At 37.7% G+C, this 20,443-nt stretch overlaps 2 protein-coding genes across 2 annotated transcripts; one reads left to right on the top strand and one right to left on the bottom strand.

Annotated features, from left to right (window-relative positions):
• The first annotated feature begins 1,353 nt into the window (after positions 1-1,353).
• On the top strand, positions 1,354-10,920 carry LOC132846093 (killer cell lectin-like receptor subfamily E member 1). Its single transcript, XM_060870612.1, has 8 exons — positions 1,354-1,601; positions 1,759-1,860; positions 2,432-2,569; positions 5,330-5,428; positions 6,517-6,567; positions 6,678-6,829; positions 6,918-7,018; positions 9,949-10,920. Exons 1-8 carry the CDS (start codon positions 1,499-1,501, stop codon positions 10,082-10,084), a joined length of 882 nt encoding a protein of 293 aa, XP_060726595.1. The 5' UTR covers positions 1,354-1,498; the 3' UTR covers positions 10,085-10,920.
• On the bottom strand, positions 10,121-19,257 carry trpv6 (transient receptor potential cation channel, subfamily V, member 6). The gene is made up of 17 exons (XM_060870610.1): positions 19,175-19,257; positions 18,430-18,590; positions 18,014-18,111; positions 17,760-17,882; positions 17,507-17,647; positions 17,268-17,366; positions 14,817-14,992; positions 13,767-13,913; positions 13,569-13,648; positions 12,889-13,024; positions 12,680-12,766; positions 12,407-12,483; positions 12,099-12,264; positions 11,753-11,819; positions 11,391-11,659; positions 11,191-11,297; positions 10,121-10,893 (listed from the first exon to the last, which is right to left on the bottom strand). Exons 2-17 carry the CDS (start codon positions 18,558-18,560, stop codon positions 10,629-10,631), a joined length of 2,169 nt encoding a protein of 722 aa, XP_060726593.1. The 5' UTR covers positions 18,561-18,590; positions 19,175-19,257; the 3' UTR covers positions 10,121-10,628.
• Positions 19,258-20,443: the final 1,186 nt, after the last annotated feature.

Genomic DNA, 20,443 nt, shown 5'->3' with positions numbered 1-20,443 from the left:
GAGCAACAACTTAAAAAAATAAATAAATCAAGTAACAAAACAAACACAAAAGCCCACTGGCTCATTTATATAAACAATTATATTGAAGTTTTTGTGACACTGAAGAGCAGTTACTACAGTAAAATTTTCATCTGTACTGTGAGCATAGAGGAGCTCATGTAACTGTGAACTGGTGTAATTGGGTTTTAACAGTAAGTCAACAAAAGATATATTTGCTTTTGACCATTAAATTGACCATTTTGACCAAAAAACCTTTATCCTGTATACTCTCAAATATTTCATCTTTAAGTATTTAAAGTCCTTAAAGTCCTTATTATTAAGTCCTTATAGACACATATTGTCTTTATCATTATCCCAAACAATATTGATAAGATTTCTGATTAATGTTTGCAATTACTAGATCACATTTAACAATAAAATTGCTGTTCATTTTTGGTATAAAGTTATAATTTGGGTAACAAAATATACTATAATAAAGACCTCGGTGGCATAAATCTAGAAAAAAAATGAAACTGGAACAATGTTTCAACTAGATTTTTAAAGTTTGTTGTGACAAACTTTGATGTTGGCTTGATGGAGCAAGTATTCCCAAAGGTCGGCATGCTAGGGTGCCAATACTTTTTGAGGCAAGTGGATACAAGCATGTGATGTCACCCAAATACCCGTGATGCAATTCAGGTCATTGTGCTGTGTTTTGATATATCACATATGAAAAAACACAAAGTTTTTTGATTTTGCATATTTTGGGGGCGGGGCGTCAGAAAAACTGAAAGGCCAGTCGGTACACCAATTTCACTTTGTCCTACTATCACCCTAAAGAAGCTGGCTGAGTTTGGTATACATAGCTTGAAAGCTTGCAGAGTTATAAAACTCTAAAATTTATAATGGGTGTCTATGGCAAAAAAGGCCACTTTGAGACCCGGTACCATGAGTACCGGTACTCGGATAGCTTAGAAAAGTAACTTCAGACCAGGGTATATGACATATACGATTTTGGTGCATGTGGCTTGAAAACCTTAGGAGGAGTTACTCTTGATAAATTGTTTGTTTAAAAAGAATAAGCAAAACAGAATGTTGGCTTCTACAAGCCAACATAATTAATGCTTATTATTTTGAACTGATTTATCAAATTATGAAACATTATTGCAGTCACTGACTGGGAAATACAGCTCTTAATAATACACCTGAAAATGCATATGATTTACAACAAATGCTAAATTATATTTAGTAAAAATATAAAAACGGGTCTTTTCCAGTAAGTGCAGCAGTAAAAGAAAGAGAGAAGTGCTTGTTTTGTGTAAATGGTGTGTTAATATGAATGCGTAATTAAGTATGAAGCAATCAAGGGTATGACCTAAGTCTTAGACTGTTGTGAATTGTTCTAAACAGTGATTCTCCTGCTTTGACTACAGTAGACATCCTTCCTGATCATTCCTATAAATAATAGATTTAGTCTGATCAAGACAACAAAATAAGATCCCACACAAAGTGAGAAACCATGGAAGACAGAAAAGTAGCTGAGGTGGAGATGAAAGAGCTCATTCCAGGAGAAGTTCAAGACAATAAGGATGAAGAGAAAGGCAAAATGGATGGATTAAAAGGTAGGAAAATAAAATAGAAATAAAACTTAGTCTATGATGTAATTGGATTCTTAATATCTCCCAGTTTTTGATTATCTGAGTTTCCTGATTGTGCTTTTTTTTGCCTATTTGTTCCCCCAATTTTCTCATATTTAAACTACCTTGAATATGGATATAGAAGCAGAAACAAAAAAAGAAAATGAAGAGTCCTGCAAACTGAAAAGACAGGAAAATGTTTACAATCTTTTACCGTCTACTTCTTCTCCAAAACCCAATGACGGTAATACCTTTGCTTTCTGTATTTAAAAAACTTGAAAGAACTGCTTGAAGGTAGGAGGTTATATGAAAATACAAATTTATTTATTATTTGTCTATACTTTATAAATGAATTTAATACAAAAATGTATTAAAATGGCTGACCATTTGATGTTAAACGTATAAAATTACTAGTGCGGTTATAAATTTAAATATAAATACAAATAATATAAGTTATTTAATAAATAACTTATTTAACTTATTTAATTTAACTTAGTTATTTAATTAAATATAAATAAAAAATAATATGTTATTTAATAAATAACTATCTATATGACCTAATGCTGACACATTACATTTCATTTATGATTCATTTTTTATTTAGAATAAAATAAATCAATTAAATCAAGTCTCTAACCTGACAAAGTATTTTTCACACGCTTAGCTAAATATCGATCACATACTATGAGGCTTTCATAATATTTCTTTTATAAATGTTTCTGGAATTTATATATCCATTTTTTTTCTTGTGCAAAAATATACATTATTTCCCCATATTCAAACTTCTTGGTCATAATTAATTCTTTCTATAAAAGCTGAGAAAGTGGAAGAAAAAGAAAGAGCCCAAAAAGAAGAAGCAGCAGCAGAAGAAACCGATGTGTACAGCAAGTTGGAGAAGCCATCAGAAAATGTTTATATGTCTGTGACCAGTGCCACTCCAAAACACAGTGAAGGTAAAATATAATTCATATACAAATGTATTTATTTAAACAAAACACATCTCACTTGTCTGATATGGTCTGATGTTGTTAAAAATGAATACAGAAGTAAAATAGTTCTGACAAGAATCGCATGAGTCAGACCTCATGAGACAACTGCAACACTGAAAGAAGTCTGTTCTATATTTAGACTAAACTTGATGGCATGCGTGTCTGTTATACTGAACTATGATTGGGCAGTACTGAGAACCTGACCAGGATAAAGTGCTTACTCAAAGCACTGCTTGAAACTCCTCATCCATATGATCTGTTTCTCAGAAATGACACTAATCATGCATTTTAATCCTTCACAACTGCAAAAGGATTAATACAAACCACAGACTGAAGCTAAATGAACGGATTAGTGTTTTATATAGTAAAAACAAACAAATAAATGGTAACTGTATCAAGCTTTCAATTTAAACCCATGTTAAATTTCTACTGAAAACAAGATGAGTTGCGAATGTGTGTAACAGACTATGAGTTAAAGGATACGATGGCTTTTGTGATATGGATACAGTATATGCTTTGAATTATTTCAAATTCAGCTTTCTGGCAGACACCTAAAGGTTTTGTCCCAAAATCTACAGCAATTCATGACTCCGTCTTCCTCAATTAAAGCCAAGTTTCAGGAAAAGAAAAGCAGCCAAAAGGCAAGATGCTGCCACCATCATGCCTCTGCTCTTTTAGTTTTGTGTTTTTAGTTTGCACCAGCATACCATTTGGATGTCTCTAAATGGCTCTCTTCTTTTTTTTTGGCACTAACTAAGATTTGGACCACTCCACAGAATTAAATTTCTATGTAAAATTAGGAGGGGTTAGGAGGTACAGGTTTCTTTTGTCTCAGTGTTTCATGCCTCTTTTTCCTCTCTCATTTCACCTCTCTTCAAATTCCATATAACAGTTACAATCACCAAACACACCACTCTATTGCCCTTTCCTCCATAGCTTATTGTATCCTATCTTAACTACTGTTTGTCCTCTTTACTGCTAGACTTAGCCTCAAACAAATGTAAAGATCTTCACCTTCCTCCCTCACAGACGTCCTCTGCCTTCTGTCTTTTAAACTCAGGAATTTTTATTACGCCTGCTTTCAGAAAGAATTAAGTGCAGCGAGGGGAAAGTGGAGAAAATCAGAACTCGAAACATAGCTTGTCTCTTTCCTGTCCAAGTTCTTATTTGCTGTAACTTCTGCTAAAAGCATCTGCACAAGATACAGTACATGCAAGCTCCACAACTTCACCCCTTAACCCTACAGACTCCCTTTCACTATCCTCCCTGACTACTAATGATTTTGTATCTGCCAGACCTTCACGCCTAACTCCTACACTACACACGCCATCAACTTTAATAGGAATATCTGTACACCTACTCAGTTACCAAAGTGAGTAGAAAAGGGGAAAGAGGATGGAGATGAGAGAGAGAAAGAGAGAGAGAGAGAGAGAGAGAGAGAGAGAGAGAAGGGGGGTTGCTTGCTCTGGATACAAGCTGATGAGTTTTCCTCAGCCAGTGGGACCACCTTCTCCAGCAATGATGGCCAATAGCACCAGACCTATTCTACCATCCCTTCAGGCAGTCTGATTACAAACTGCTCTAATCTGCCAGAAACCACCTTTGATTGGTGTCTTACAGCTGCTGGGCAAAGCAAACAGGTGGTTTACTAAGCATGTTTGGGCGTAACCCTGATGATGTTGTTTGGGCATGTGGCCAACCAAGTACAAGATGGCTTTGTTCAGGTCTGTGTACTCCAGCAGGTTTACCACAGGTCTCTGGTTACCCCCACACTACAACTGAATGGACAAATAGTTCAAAAAAAGCTTCTACATCATCATGGAGTCCCTTGTAAGACAACATAATGTGCAGCCTGTTTGCTGCAGCCACTGTGGATTCTCCTGGACCATGATCTGAAGTAGCCAATGTTTATCAGTCTATCCTGAAGAAATGTAGTTGCTTCACATTCAGCTCATGAACTGCCTGATGTTGCAGCTACCAACAAGAGTCTTGATGATGCCACGGAGGGGTGAGGACTTCATGACAGCATAAGAGCATATTAAAAGTTTTTTGGGGAAAATAAACCCCTTAATTAACATAAAAGCACACTTTTTCACCCGGAAAACAACCTAGCTAACAAATGGGATAAGGTTTTTTGTTTTTTGGTCAGATGTGTTTACAACCAACAAGAATGTGGGGACCCACAAGTCAAACACTATCCCTGACACTAATGATAAACTGTGGTCACAACATCCATGCAACCTCAAGAACCTACAGCAAATCTGCCAAGATGTATGCACAAAAAATCTCTCCCAAATAGTGTACAAAGTTGGGAAAACTTCCCACAACCAAATTTATAGCAAGTATAGCAATTTTTATAGCAAGTATTAGTCTAAACGTATTGAATATTTACCCAAGCAGACCTGCTGACAAATAGTGAATGTTGTTAAGGAACAATCTGTGTACGTATCATTTATAATCCAAATTAAGAATCTGATGACATTTAAGTGGGCTGATAGTTTTGCAAGGATAATCATGTTAAACTGTAAAATGTTACACTTCATGAAAAGTGTCACGTTCACATTAAACCGCCTGAGTTCCCTATGAGGATGTGAAAGTGTCTGGAGAATTGAAGAAGAAACTGGTCACAGTGAAATCTAAATGTGTATATAAACACACACTTCTAGTTTCAGTTGTTTCTACATGTCCTGTGTTGACTTAACTGTATATTTCTGTTATGTTTAGATATTTACAGGAAAGTTCGTCTGTACAAGATGATTTCTGCTGTTTTCATCATTCTCTCTTTGATCTTGCTGGCTGTGGTTCTTGCTCTGGCTATGAAGTGTAAGTAAAACATTAATGATTAGTGTGGTACTGACTCATTCACACCAAACTAGTGCAACAAAAAGTGTAAGATCAACAACAATAACAACAAAAACATGTGTAGCTCCAGCCTGGTCACAAATAAAAAAATATAGCTTTTTGTATGTATTTTATTCCCACTGGAGAGGGTAAATTGGAGATGGGTGTCTTACAGTCTTACAATGTCTACATTAACATTTTTGTGTATTAATGTTAACACCTGGGGACACGGTGGCTTAGTGGTTAGCACGTTTGCCTCACACCTCCAGGGTCGGGGTTCGATTCCCACCTCCACCTTGTGTGTGTGGAGTTTGCATGTTCTCCCTGTGCCTCGGGGGTTTCCTCCGGGTACTCCGGTTTCCACCCCCAATCCAAAGACATGCATGGTAGGTTGATTGGCATCTCTGGAAAATTGTCCCTAGTGTGTGATTGCGTGAGTGAATGAGAGTGTGTGTGCCCTGCGATGGGTTGGCACTCCGTCCAGGGTGTATCCTGCCTTGATGCCCGATGATGCCTGAGATAGGCACAGGCTCCCCGTGACCCGAGGTAGTTCGGATAAGCGGTAGAAGATGAATGAATGAATGAATGAATGTTAACACCAAATGTTAGAGCTTTTTTCATTATTAAAGCACAACACTATCTAAACAGCAACCATTTATTTGCCCTTTTTGAACTTTTGGGGTCATGCCACTAGATGGCGTACAAATAAGACACCATTGTGTTACACTGAATGTGATAGAAACTCAATTAAAAATAAGACAATTTTTGATGCATAGTACATTAAGCTAATTATTCTTAATTTTATTTTTGTCCACATATATAGAAAACAATTGTTTGGTGAATGTAACAGGAATGCATTTTGCATAACTTTTCAAGTAATTGATAAATTATAGTTTGGCTTCTTTGTTGTTGTTTTTGTTGTTGTTGCTGTTGTCATCATTTATTCATATTTTCTGTAATGTTAATCATTTTGACACCACGTGGGCAAATGCTGCCTTAGATATATAGGTAGAAATAATATACAATAATAATGTTTTCTATCTAAAATGGGAAAATCATCTTTTGTTCAGTCCAGTCCCGCCAGATGTGTTCAGATCTCATTGATATCACCTCAAACCAAGGTAAAACCCAACCATATCCTAACATTCACAATTACCATAGATGCTTTTCCATCTTAGTCATTTCTTTCATACCTATGAGCTGTGTATGAAAACCTGCTGTTTCTCTGCAGAGTGTCAGTGTTTTGAGTGCGAGGATGGCTGGGAAAAGTTTGAGAACTCTTGCTACTTAATTTCTAAGCAGCGTCTACAATGGCAGGAGAGCAGGGAGGCATGTCAGAAACAGGGTGGAGACCTGGTTGTCATCAACAATGAACGCGTGCAGGTTAAGCAATCAATCGCTCAGACAGACATCACTATTAAAGACAGAATATAGGTGTATATCTTACTTGTGTCTGCCTTTATTACTGTAGAAGTTTCTAACCGATGACAGGAACATGTTTTACTGGATTGGGCTCCATTATTCAGAAGATCAGAAATGGATGTGGATTAACAATACTGCACCAACCCGGAGGTGAGTCATCAGTGCTGTGTTTCTTATCACGGTTCTGCTGTAAGTTGGAGAGCTTTGGTGGGTGGAATCAACAAAGCTCCTTGCCAGTGCAACATCCACTACAATCACGGTAGATGCTGTGCTTATTCACCACCCAAAGCCCAAAGTAACGCACGGTCAATGGTGGTCCTATTGTGGTCCCATTTGTAATGAGTCTGTCTGTGTTTCTGTCCTGTTTCTGTCTGCTGTCTTTTCCTGTGGTTAATTGTTTGCTCCGCCCACTCTTTGGTTTCCATGGACATTCATTGTACTCCTTCTCTCCTTCAGGTGTGTTGTCTTAGTCTCTGATTGTCTCTGCTCTGTGATTGGTTCCTGTTTGATATATATATTGGTCGTTGTTAGATGTTGGATGTTGGTGTGCCTGTTTCCTGTTTCCTGTTTCCTGTTTCCTGTAAGCTCTGTGTTCTGCCCTGTTCTGTTCTGTCTGTTTAGCTGTTTCTTGTGTTTTTGGACTATTAAACTTTAAAATCTGCATTTGGATCCTCATTCGCCTTTGTCCTGCGCCGTGACAGAACGACCAACCACATGGATCCAGCAGACATTTTGTTTTGTTTGTATCAGGGGGATTCCCCAATTGAGGAGTATACGGAGGTATTCCTGGACTTATGCAATCAGGTGGATTTTGGGGAGAGGGCCCTTAAGGACATCTTCCGGCATGGATTGAAGGACGGGCTGCGCTACCTAGTGCCATTGGGCCAAGAGGTGGGGCCTTTCACGGACCTGGCCAACATAGCGTTGCTCCTGGGCGGGTCCTCCCTAACCGTGCACAGGACAGAGTCGGACACCGGCCCTAAATATTTTTGGGGGGGGGCAGAAGGCATCGGGGTCCGTGGGCTGTGGAGCCAGGCCAGCCACGGACGCCCGAGGCCCCTACCGTACCTCGGTCCGACCCAGACCTGTGCACACCAGTGACCGAACCCGTCCACATGGGTGCCAGACCGGAAAGCTCGGGCGAGGCCCGGGGGAACCGGCTGATCGCCAAGCTGGCGGACACCCCGATGCCGTCGGTCCGGGTGGCCGGCATCCCTACGGCACCGGCTGGAGCACCGAAGGCACCTGAAGCGCCCGAACCTACCGAAGCTCATGAACCTGAAGCGCCCGAATCTGTTGAAGCGCCCGAATCTGTTGAAGCGCACGAACCTGCCGAAGCGCCCGAACCTCCTGAAGCACATGAACCTGAAGCGCCCGAATCTGTTGAAGCGCCCGAATCTGTTGAAGCGCACGAACCTGCCGAAGCGCCCGAACCTCCTGAAGCACATGAACCTGAAGCGCCCGAATCTGTTGAAGCGCACGAATCTGTCCTGCGCCGTGACACCATTAGTCTGATGTAGGGAGTAGTGAGGGGTTCATAGAATGTACACAGCAACAGATAGGCAGTAGTGAGTTATACTTGTCCTAGTTTGTTCACTCAGCTGCTTCTGTCACAATGATTACTGACCTTACAGTCTTAATCCAACACCTCAATAAACTCCTAAAAAACCTCAATAACCCAACTCCAAACAAAAAATATATATATATTTTTAGATAATAAAGAAAAAAAAATAGAATCAGTAAAGAAATGTGTTAAATATGCCACAACTTTAAGACATTTACATTTACATTTACAGCATTTGGAAGACGCCCTTATCCAGAGCGACGTACATAAGTGCTTAAATCTCTAACATTGAATACATTAATGCTGGCTCACTAGGTTACATACTTAAGATACCATGAGTTTAAAACATTTGTTCAGAGTTACAATGAAAAAGTGTCAAAGGTTGTGTGTTTTTTTTTTTTTTTTTTTTTAAATGCAAAAGATAGGGAAAGAAGTGCTAGTTGAAGTGTTTCCTGAATAAGTAGGTCTTCAACCGCCGCTTGAAAATAGCCAGTGACTCAGCTGTCTGGACTTCTAGGGGAAGTTCGTTCCACCACCTTGGTGCCAGAACAGAGTCTTGTAGTATAGCTATAGCCTATGAACTTTGTGCTATACTGCTTCACATGGATTTCACTTGCCTTATTCATGAAAATCACGATCTATATTATATTACTTTTTAACTACAGTATATTTACTGTATATAGTGTAACTACACTATAATGAATCATGAAAATACCATCACTTAAGAACTGAGGAAAAAAAAGACACATATACATGATACTTTATATATTTTGTCATCTAATACATTTACATTTTTTTCAAAGCAACACATAAGTTGGACATAAAAACTCTGCATCATGTGTTCAACCCACATACATTCTTCTTTTAACTGTTTACCTTCATACACACAGTTATGTGTACTTGACCCATTTTAGACAGATAACTCTGTAAAGCGCAGACTTTGCAGTCTATATCCTTTGATACACCCGAGTCAGACTGAGACAGGGAAATATATATACTCTCACTGGTCACTTTAATAGGAACACCTATTGAATGTACATCTGCACATCCAAGAATTTATATCAGCCAATTCATGTGCTTCAGTTCATGTTCACTTCAGATGCCATAATGGTCAAATCTGTGATCTTAGTGACCTTGACCATGGCACGGTCGTTGCAAAAAAGATGGTCTGATGCTTTTCGAGTTTGGGTGAGCGATTGCTCTCAGGAGTGGAACCCTACTGGTCTGTTTCAGCCTATACGACCCAAGGTTGGATGTGTGGTTCATTTGAGTTACCATAGCCTAACAAAATGTTTTTCAACAGAAATGTTTTCCAACAGAACTGTTGTTCACTGGATTCTATCTAAATTCTAGTAGATTGTTAGACAGAAGTAGACCAAATTCATTAAGAATATTTTCCCTTATTCTGGATACTTGGATAACTGCATAAAGAAGCATGCGTAAAGTTATTCCTATTAAAGTGGTCAGTGTGTTTGTGTCTCTAAACAAGCTTGTTTTTTTTTGTTTTAACTGGCAGCTTCTGGTCCCGTGGCCAGCCAAATTCAAACTCTCAAGGCTTCTGTGCACTGCTAAATGGAGGGAAGCCACAAATACACAACTGGTTTTCAAACTCCTGTGACGTGCTTTCATTTTTCATCTGCCAGAGACGATAAAAGTGGAGAATGTCAACCAAAACCATCACATATATCTGACACATTTGCCTTTAATATCTTCATTTTACTGTTATAATTACCTGTTATAAATGCTGTTCAAAAATAATAACAAATACAGAATCAGCACATGAAATAATCCTGTTCTGTGATGCACAATCAAGTAGATATGCTATGTAGTAATATGTTCATGATTGAGAAAATGAGACAATCAGGCTAAATGTATTCACTGAAAGTGACTCTGTGCTTATATTACTAGTAAATTATAATGCTGTTACTTGCACTGCTATAAAATGTTTTTACAATAATATCTATTAATATTCTATTATTTGCATTAAAATGTTTGCAGAATGTATTATAAAACTAAATATATACCTATGTAGCTGCCATTTAAATAATTAGTCAGAAGTCATTGTCCTCAATTTAATATTCAGTTCTTAATGCACCCTTTCTATGTGATTTGTCACCATAAAGTAGTATTCACTCAATAAAATCATGAAACAATGATGTTGTACAGAATCACTATACTTTCAATAAATTTCATTTCTCAAACCGGTTTCATCTCTAGAGCATCCATGTGCTCTTCGTTCTCCAGTTCTAGACCGAGAAAGCTCTGGCGTATAATGTTCCAGCAAAGCACAGACTTCCTATTTTCATTTGAACCGTCATTCTGCATGCTTTTCGTGTCTGCTGGGTCACAGCCCTTGGCACTTCTCTCGCTTTCCTCTTTGTTGTCCGAGCTGTCATTTTTTGAAAACACATTAACATAGCGTCGGATCTTCTGCATAAACTGGTCATTGCGGTCCTCCACTCTGAAATAAATACATTGATAAATGAAATGTGTTAATATTATTCCTTTGAATAGGAGGCCTAATGTGGGAATACACACTGACTGGAGCACCCTGCACACATACATTAACACCCTCATTTACAGTATATACAAGGGCAAATTATTGTGACCAATCCACCAACATGCAAGTTTAATCAAGCTGGGAGGAAACTGTAGGACTCAGAGGAAACCCACATGGACACAGAAAGGACATTGTTATGTGATGTGTTTAAATGGTCATGATCGTAGTATAATTGGCCATCATGTTTGTGTTCCTTACCGGAGGTACCAACGGTCTTCCAGGCCATAGTTCAGACCAGAAGTTCCCAGCCTTGGCCACAAATACCGTGGAAGCCGATGTTCTAGCATCAGAGTTGTGGCTACCACCTATGCAGATCCCAAAGTAATCAGTTATCCGACATTCAATCTCTATAATCTGTCCGTTTAAATTGGCCAGTTGTAAGTTTTTCTGATGCCCACCTGGGTCCTCCAGAGTTCATCTCGCTCCTGTGCAACCCTCCACTGCGTGTCGCTCATCATGGCTGTGAGGAGGCTGAGGAGGAGGAGATGGGACACCACACTGAAGCAGCAGAAGACCACATGCACAATGGGGTGAGTGTGGATGGTGTGGTCCACAGGCAAATCAATCAGACCCACAGTCAGCTCAAACATAGTGAAGAGTGTGATGGGGTACGAGCGCAGTTGGGGTACGGACAGACTTGCCTGAGTCATGTATACGGTCCATATAGCTAGATTGCAGAAGAGAAAGATTATGTAAATTGTCGTGTTGCCAAATTGCTAGATTAATTTATGCTACACCTAATTGTATATTCTAAATTTACCTGTGGAGAATCCTAAGAGGGCAATGGCACTCAACCACATGAACTTGGTTAGGTCTCCAAAAATAATCTACAAAATGTATAAAATAGATGTCAAGTTTCCAACAGAACCTACTGTATAGTTGGTTGCATTTATTGAGTAAAAAATGCTATACAACAAAAGAATCTCTTTAAATTTTTTTTTAATCTAGGGTAAAATGTTGCAAAAATATTTTCCCACTGAACATTACACAATTAGACGTTTGATACATTCAAAATCTTTTAGAGCAGTTTATAATTTTGTGCTTTGTTTACAAAATGGAAATGAGGAAGAAGAGGAGTATGAGAGGAGAAGGTCTGATCTGACAACCTTTTGTATCACGATGACATAAGGCCCGAGCATTTCAAAACCTCGAGCAAAGTACAGAACGTTGCACCAGCCCAATACCAGACATGCAGCCATCACTCCAGTCTCGCCTGGCGTCTCAGTCAGTCTCAGTACACACAGTAACACTACCAGCACTGCATAGGTGATCCTACACACCAAAATGGATAGAAAAGAAATGAACAGGAGACATTTGCATAATAGTCATTTATATAACCCAAAGAGTAATCCACAATGTTATGCGTTTTATAAATACAGTACATCACTGACAATACGATGTAAATTAGACTTACAGAGTGACATGGAAAGGGCCTCCAAGTGCAGTCTGACCAAAATATCTCTTTGCCCCCAGTCTTAGGATATCTGGTATCTGAGCATAAATCACATGCATAAGTACAAGTGTTATGTCTATTATTAAAGTCATATACTTTATAAATAATTTTTGTCTTCTTTGTAAAAAAAAAAGCAATTAGTTAACAGATTTTTCTGACTTCTGGCAATAAATGTATGACAGCAGCGTAGAAACGGTTCTTATTGTGAAAGTGCTTCATTGTGTGTATATGGACCTCCAGTAGCAGGATGATGATGGCTCCTGCAACACTGATGATCTCTCCACCCAGCCTCAGGTGATCTGCATAAGACACATAACTCTCCTGTACACACATACACAGACACATTGTGTGGCTTGAAAGATCTAACTATGTCTGTACATATTTAAGTGTGTGGGTGTGCCAATGAAGTAATTAAAGGTACTGTAGCAATGAAAAATGTGTACCTTGAGAGTTTTCTGTATCTTGACTGTTTGGTCATTAGGTGCTTTTGTGTAGTTTTGCGGTATATCTTTTAGAGGGCGTAGCATACAACACAAAGTGAATGTCACAATGTACAGCAGGTACACCAGCAGCAACAACCTGCATGACAGTATTTCCCATGAAATAAAGCAAACATGATACCAGATCAGCACGCTGTCTCTCAGTGTGGGCAGCGTGTTTACAAAACAGTAAATATCTCACATATCAGTGTGATAAGATATGCTGATGCCCCATAAAATAAATTTTCCATTGACACATAGAAAATCTGATATAATGTAGTGGAAAAAAACACTTCACATGTATACACGGTGTATTGAATGAGGAATAATTCATGCTACAGGAAAATAATTACTGTTATTATTCAAAGGTTGATTATTTTCTTGTAACCGTAAATCCCTACAGTAAGTGTTTCATTTCCCTTGTACCACAGCCATTAGCCAATGATGGCACCTTTTAATTTAATAATGAACAACATCATACTTCATATCTGTTTATATGTTTTGTATCATCCTACTAACACTTTCTCTGCTACAGAAAATAAACCAAATCTTTCTGAAAAATCATATTATAAAATTCATCAGTGTTACGGTGAAGGTGAAGGTGAGTTAATATAGTCCTCCTTTATGCTGCATATTGTAATTACCTTAAATAGAATTTCCCATAAATATTCCACTTGAGATTGATGAGCTGCTGGATGGGAGTCAGCTCTAATATTTTCCTAACCTGTGAAAAGACATAAAATTAAAGAAATATAGGAATCAAGGAATCAATTCAGAAAGAAGTGAATACAATTAAACATATACACTTCTCTTTCGATTTTACTTCATAACTTAATACCTACATTCCTGTTTTGACTGGAGACAATTAGTTCCAGCACTGAGATGTCGTCTGTACGGGAATCTATTTCAGTAAGGTCATACAGGTAGGAGTTCAAAGGCCCCAGGCTCCACTGCATGATTCGTCTGTGGTTCACCATGTGCTGAAAAGCCTGGTGATGGTAAAAGAAATAGACATGCAGTACAATATCTGCCACGACTGTAACAAGTCGGTTACACTTAATTGTTCTGGCTATTTTTAAAAAATATTTTTATTTATTTTCAGATCAAATTGATCGTAACCTCTGTAATATGAAAATATCAAATTCTTTTTCTAATTTTTCTAACATTAGAAGAACTGAAATAAGCAGAAACTGATAACACAAAATGGAAAGATTGGTTCTAGCTGCCAAGAAAGATAGAGTAACTTATATAAGCCCTATTTAAAATCGTGGTGAGCAGAAAAGTATCTCAGTATGCACACATCATTAAACCTTGATGGATAAACTAACGGTAGAAGATATTTAGTTACAAAAACATGAATCTGAGGCTACAGTTGACACAGGGCTACAGATTCCTGTTCTTGGCTGAGTAGAACCTGGTGTGATCTTCCGCTCTTGTAGCTCACGCACCTTCAGGTTTGAAGTGTTGTGTGTTCTGAGATACGGCTCTGTTCACTACTGTATGAGTGCTTACTGTAAGTAACTAAAGATTTCCTGTCAGCTCAAATCTGCTCGTTCTCGTGACTCTGGTTCTTGGCCTGGTCAGCCTTTCATCATTGAGGTATTTCAGCCTCCACACATCAGATTCTAGAGACTGTTGTGTGTGAAAATATCAGCAATATCTGAAATACTCAAACCAGTCCATCTTGTATTAACAATCATGGCATGGTTAAAGTCACATTGATTAAACTTTTTCCTCATTCTGATGTTTGATGTGAACATTTGATCTATATCTGTGTGATTTTATGCACTGCACATGAAGGCACAAATATACAGGTGCTCCTAATAAAGTGGAAAGTAAACACACATAAACAGTCTATGGGTGTAACAGGGTTAATGCATAAAGTCTCTTACCACAACATTGCCCTTTTTTGCAGCAAGCTTGAAAGGAGTGAGACCTCTGTAATTTGGCACCATGTCCAGCGGCATTGTGCTGTCCAGCTCAGCATCCACGTTTAGCAGCATGTCCATAACTTGACATGCGATAATTTTGTTAGGCTGCAGAACCAAAAGGTGCAGAATAGTGTTTCCTGTTTAGGCAGAAATGGAGTGAGACAGGTGAAGTTAGGGGAGTTGAATAAAAATACATTATTTGACATATATGGCATACGTTTAATAGTTTGTGAGAGGTGGAAAAATAAACAAAGTTCAATTACTGTTACTGTTACTGTTTGTAAGTCTGTTTTTATCTGTGTGTAATTTAATTTTAATATTAAACTTTTCCTTTCTATATCTCAAAAGATAAATCTCTGCTTTCTACTCACTTCTTTCATGCGGTGGCAAAATTCCTAACAAATCTAAACTTTAACAGATGTTTCAATAAGAGTGAGACTTCAAAGCCATTACTGTAATCTATGTCCTGCTACATAAGCTTTGTTTATATTGTGACAGCTAGCTGTTTCCCACGTCCCTCAGGTCCATGGTAAAAGGGGCACTAATATATGATCAGTGGCTGATCAGCACGATCAAAAACACAAGTAACCCAAATGAGCCTGAATCTGTGAATCTTACTTCAGGGTGGGTGATACAGAAAACACGTTTTAATTTCTAAAAATTAAAATTAACAACACCATCTAAAGCACAACTCTGTAAGGTATGCTGTGGTGTCTGGATTTTGTACAAGTTCTGTACATTGAAATGGGACTCAAAGGATCTTGTTTGTTCAGCACATGCCACAAATGCTTGTTCAGATTGAGATCTGGGGAATTTTTCATGCTCCTCAAATCATTACTAAACAATTTTTGCAGTGTGGCTGAGTGCATTATGCTTCTGAAAGAGACCACTGGTCCATTGCTTTGAAGGAGTGATAATGTAACATCCACATGAAGGCCAGGACCCAAGGTTTCGCAGCAGAACTTTTCCCACAGCATCAAACTGCTAGCCTTTATCCCATGGTGCATCCTCGTGCATGCACCTGGCCATCCTCGTGATGGAAAAGAAAAAGTTATTCATCAGACCAAGCCCTGGTGCTTTTATATCTGGTGTGGTATACAGGAGTCAGCATGGGCACCCTGAACGGTCTTTATATACGCAGCCCTATAAAACGGTGTGATGCACTGTGTTTCGACACCTTTCTATCATAGCCAGCATTATCTTACTCATCAATTTGTGCAACAGTAGGTCTTCTGTGGGATTGGACTAAACGGGCTAGCTCAGTGGTCTTCACTATTTTTTTCATGTGAGCCACATTGATAGGACAAAGTCAATAGGAGAGCCACTTTCACCGCAAAGTATGCCAAGTTATTCAGTCTTAAATAGCTTATCTGCTTAAATACAATGTACAATATTGCAATACAATAATTACTCGAGTTTCGGATGATGCATGCTCCCCATCAGTTACCTCTTTTGTCACTGTCACATTGCTTTGTTGCTGTTCATTTTGTGCGCGGGATTGTTTGTTAAGAAATCGATCCATTTTTTAGTCCGTGTGTACAGTAAACACAAGTTGTTAACTAGCATGAAACACAAACTAGCTTCTGGCAGGCCGCCAAAAACTGGCTATTGCGCAGAACGCAGTGAGTCAGTGACGAGTCAAATAATATATATAAATATATATTATTGTTTGTAATAGAGCACATTCGTTTTTCTATGCTTCCCTGATTGTTTTTAAATGTTAGATGTTATTTAAATGAAAAATAAATTTTAACCACATGATCATATCATCTGCGAGCCGCAGGAGGCTCGCGAGCCGCGCAATGAGTAACACTGGGCTAGCTGCACATGCGTTAGTGAGCCTTGTGTACCCTTGAATCTCTTGCTGGTTCACCAGTAGTCTATTTATAGACCACATTTCTTAGGTACTAACCACTGCACACTTGCTGTTTTGGACATGCTCTGACCCAATCATCTAGCCATGACAATTTGACCCTTGTCAGAGTCACTCACATCCTTACTCTTGCCCATTTTTATAGCTTTCAGCACAGCAACTTCATGAAACAGTCAGTGTTGATTTACTGCCTAATATATATCCCATGACTAATTAATTAATTAATGTCACCTTAATTAGATAATCAATGATATTCTCTTGTTTAAATTATATAAATTGTGTATATAAACATTTACAATATTGATTAGTGCATATTGAAAATCATGTTAAAACTTTAATTCAACTTAATTGAGATATTGTGATAATCACGCAGCACTACTTATATTTACTTTCATACAAACAACTACACACACCACGTTTCTATTTTAACTTAAGTGAAGACTGTGCATACATTTAGTGAAATTGCACTTTCCAATGAATAAATGCTGTAATCTGCATAAAAATGGGGAATATTACCCTAGGGTATATTTTGCACTTACCGAAGGAGTCCTGAGCTCGAATGTTAGCACCAGCTTTTAACAACATGGAGATGATTTCTTCATTACCAATACAGCTAGCAAAGGCTAAGATGTGCTCACCTGAAAACACAGAAGATCAAAACCCCTTTTAACTTAAATGCTGCTATTAAAGCACCTTTTCCTCCACTTTTTGGGGTCATTAAGTGCATAGGAAGCTCAATAACCTTTAGGACTGATTTTTCCATTTACTTTTTCGTTACCATAATAAAGAAGGCCTCCTTTTCTTTTGTTGAAGTAGATGCCTGTGGCTCTGGGTGTGGTTACATCAGCTCCTCTTTGGATTAATTCCTTGACCATATTTACATTTTGGTTGATGACAGCAATATGAAGGGCTGTTATACCTGTAAGCACCAAGCAGGAATTCATTGACATGAAATACCATGAATACAAACAATCAACATTATTTAACATAAACTCTTTATGCATATTTCTGGTTGTTGTGTAAGAATTTACCTTGATAGAGTTCACTGGTCATGGGCTCATTGATGAGTTCTGGTGCTCCTTCCATTAGTGCCACAGCTGCCTCTAAATTATCATTCATCACAGCTATGTGCATAGCAGTTTCACCTACTGCACCTGACACACACACACACACACACACACACACACACACACACACACACACACACACACACACACACACACACACACTTACAGGCTATTCTAAGTGGATTACAAAAAAGTCTTCACATATGACAGCAACTCACCTCTTTCAAAGATATTGGTTGTAGAACAATCCAGAAGTTTCCTAATGCAGCCCACATTGTTCTCTTTTGTTGCATAAAACAGAGGGATTTCATTTACTCTGGTGAACAAAGAGTGAGATTTGATAAGTTTCTTATAGATGCCCTGTTTATAATATTTAACTGCCACAATTACAATAAATATATAAACATATGTTTAGCTGAACTCTGCTGCTGCTATAGATTAAATAATCATTTTTTGCAAATGTATTGATAATAACACTTTGCTCATCGCACTTTATAATTCACATTGCACAGTATCATTTACTTGTTATTACACAACCATAAATATAATGATGTTTGAGTAATTGATTACTGTGGCACGTGTCTGTACATTTTGATTACTGTGGCACGTGTCTGTGTATTTGTGGTAAAATAACCTTTTAGCCTGACACATAAATGTCTCATCCAACATTTCATCCCAGCTCTTCCTGTTTTGCAGTCGGAATTTAAGGTGATTCCACCAGTGTAGTAGATTCCTCGGTGTAGACCATGAAAGAGATGGAGCCATGTCCTTGAGGGGATTGTCTGATTTTACTCCCTGACGGGGTGACAATCAGAAGAGTCACTTAAACTCAACACACTTGTTTCAGATACAGTAGATACCAAATTTTACTTATATCAGTAATCTCAAATGATAATACTTAATCATTCAGTTAAGCATGAAAATGAAAAAACTGTACAAATTTGAACAAAACGAGGAGAATGTGCTTGATTTTACACAAATGGAGTTGTGGGAAAAAGTACAAACCATAACTCCATCCCTAACATTAAACTTAGTAACTTTTCATACAAGCTGAGTTGTGCAAATGATTTAGATTTGGACATATAATTCCCTGTCTTTATTCAACATTTAAACTGGTTTCATGGTTTAATTTCTTAGTACTTGTAATACAGTATATCTGTGAATTTGTCTGATAATAAAACAATCATCCAAAGATTTGTTTAAACATTTAAGGTTTGCTGAAAGAAAGTAACACTAAATAAGTAACAAAATAAAGTTTTGCAAAATTGCTTAAACCATAAAATATTAATCTTATAAAATCATGTATTAAAGATTATTAAAAAAAAAAACCATCATTACAACAATTCATGCAACATGCCGATTATACTCTAAAGACTTACCCTCTTGATAGTTTTTAATTCCTCCCAATTACCACTTTTAAAATGAAGAACAACTCTGATAAAGCCTCCTGTCCTGGATTTCCAGGGACAATACACAATAAGTAGCAGTGTGTGATGTGTCACCTGTATTTATATGGGCTGTGCTTTAAGACCGGAGGAGGGGTTGCAGGAGGAGAGGAACAAGATAAGAGAAAGGCCGGGGTGAGAAAAAGAGAATGAGATTTTCAGGTCACTGAGGAAAGGGCAGGTTGGGGACATTTCTACACATAATTCAGTCACCGTCCAGTTTTTTTCTACCTTTCCTCAGGATTGTGTCATGAATCAACAGTTCACATTTATCTGGTAACATAACGGATTAAGTGAAATTATTAGAATTTTATTGGTAAATACGGTTTTCAAATACTGCTGGAACTTGTCTGGTTACTTCCACAGCAATCCTGGTGAACTCGTTTAAAGAGCTCAGATGACAGCTGAGATAAAAAAACATTTTTTTGTTTGTTTTGTTTTTACTATTATTATTATTATTATTATTATTATTATTATTATTATTATTATTATTAGTTTAGCATACCTTGTGTAAAGACCGAAAATTATTTTGACCATAAAAATTAAAAATTCTATATTTTGACCATAAAAATTATACAGGTTATTTTTATTAATAATTTTAAACAATTAAACTCTAAACCATGTCTCTAAACCAATATTTAATTAGTGAAAACTCGGCTACTTCCGGACAGTGTGGTGCACATCTGGTGCTCAGGTCCAGGTGAGGGGCTTTGACTCCGGATTCCAGCTGTTCAGCTCTAAATGACTCAACAGGATTCACATTGTATTGCACCGTGAATTATAGTAACCTAATCACTGTTTATGTTTTCCTGCACTTGTTTATGCCTGGAAGTGTCAATTAGTCCTGGAAACCGTTTGTGTTTCAAGACAAACAGAATTAACAAGTAGCTATTAAGTGTGAACAACAAGAATCGTTTTATTGAATCTGGTCAGTGTTTTCAGATAAACAGCTTTCAACATTTCTATACTGTAAAATATTGTGAATTTTTACAGTAAGTTACAGTTAAAATGACATTAAACAACTGTAAAACACGTTTTATAAGGTGCTATATCACATAGTATAAAGTAACACATGAGTATCTAATACATTTGCTCATTTGTCTAATGTTTATAAAAAAATTGTTTACTGTTGATGTAGGATCTTGCTCGTGGACCCAACCATGGTAGTTTCACAGGGATTTGAACCATAACAAGCTACTCTAC

The sequence above is a fragment of the Tachysurus vachellii genome, chromosome 5, assembly GCF_030014155.1.
Source record: "Tachysurus vachellii isolate PV-2020 chromosome 5, HZAU_Pvac_v1, whole genome shotgun sequence".
Taxonomy (NCBI): Eukaryota; Metazoa; Chordata; class Actinopteri; order Siluriformes; family Bagridae; genus Tachysurus; species Tachysurus vachellii.
Note: the sequence above shows the minus strand (reverse complement) of the source record. Positions and strands in the feature narration are given on the sequence as shown.

Bases quoted from the DNA above. Each gene is read 5' to 3' on its own strand.
- LOC132846093 (XM_060870612.1), top strand. From the start codon at position 1,499: ATGGAAGACAGAAAAGTAGCTGAGGTGGAGATGAAAGAGCTCATTCCA. The intron at 1,861-2,431 runs GTAATACCTTTG...TTTCTATAAAAG, and splicing joins TTCTCCAAAACCCAATGACG to CTGAGAAAGTGGAAGAAAAA. The intron at 6,830-6,917 runs GTTAAGCAATCA...TTATTACTGTAG, and splicing joins TCAACAATGAACGCGTGCAG to AAGTTTCTAACCGATGACAG.
- trpv6 (XM_060870610.1), bottom strand. From the start codon at position 18,560: ATGGCTCCATCTCTTTCATGGTCTACACCGAGGAATCTACTACACTGG. The intron at 17,648-17,759 runs GTAAATTCTTAC...TGGTGCTTACAG, and splicing joins GACCAGTGAACTCTATCAAG to GTATAACAGCCCTTCATATT. The intron at 12,265-12,406 runs GTAAGTCTAATT...TTTGGTGTGTAG, and splicing joins GGCCCTTTCCATGTCACTCT to GATCACCTATGCAGTGCTGG.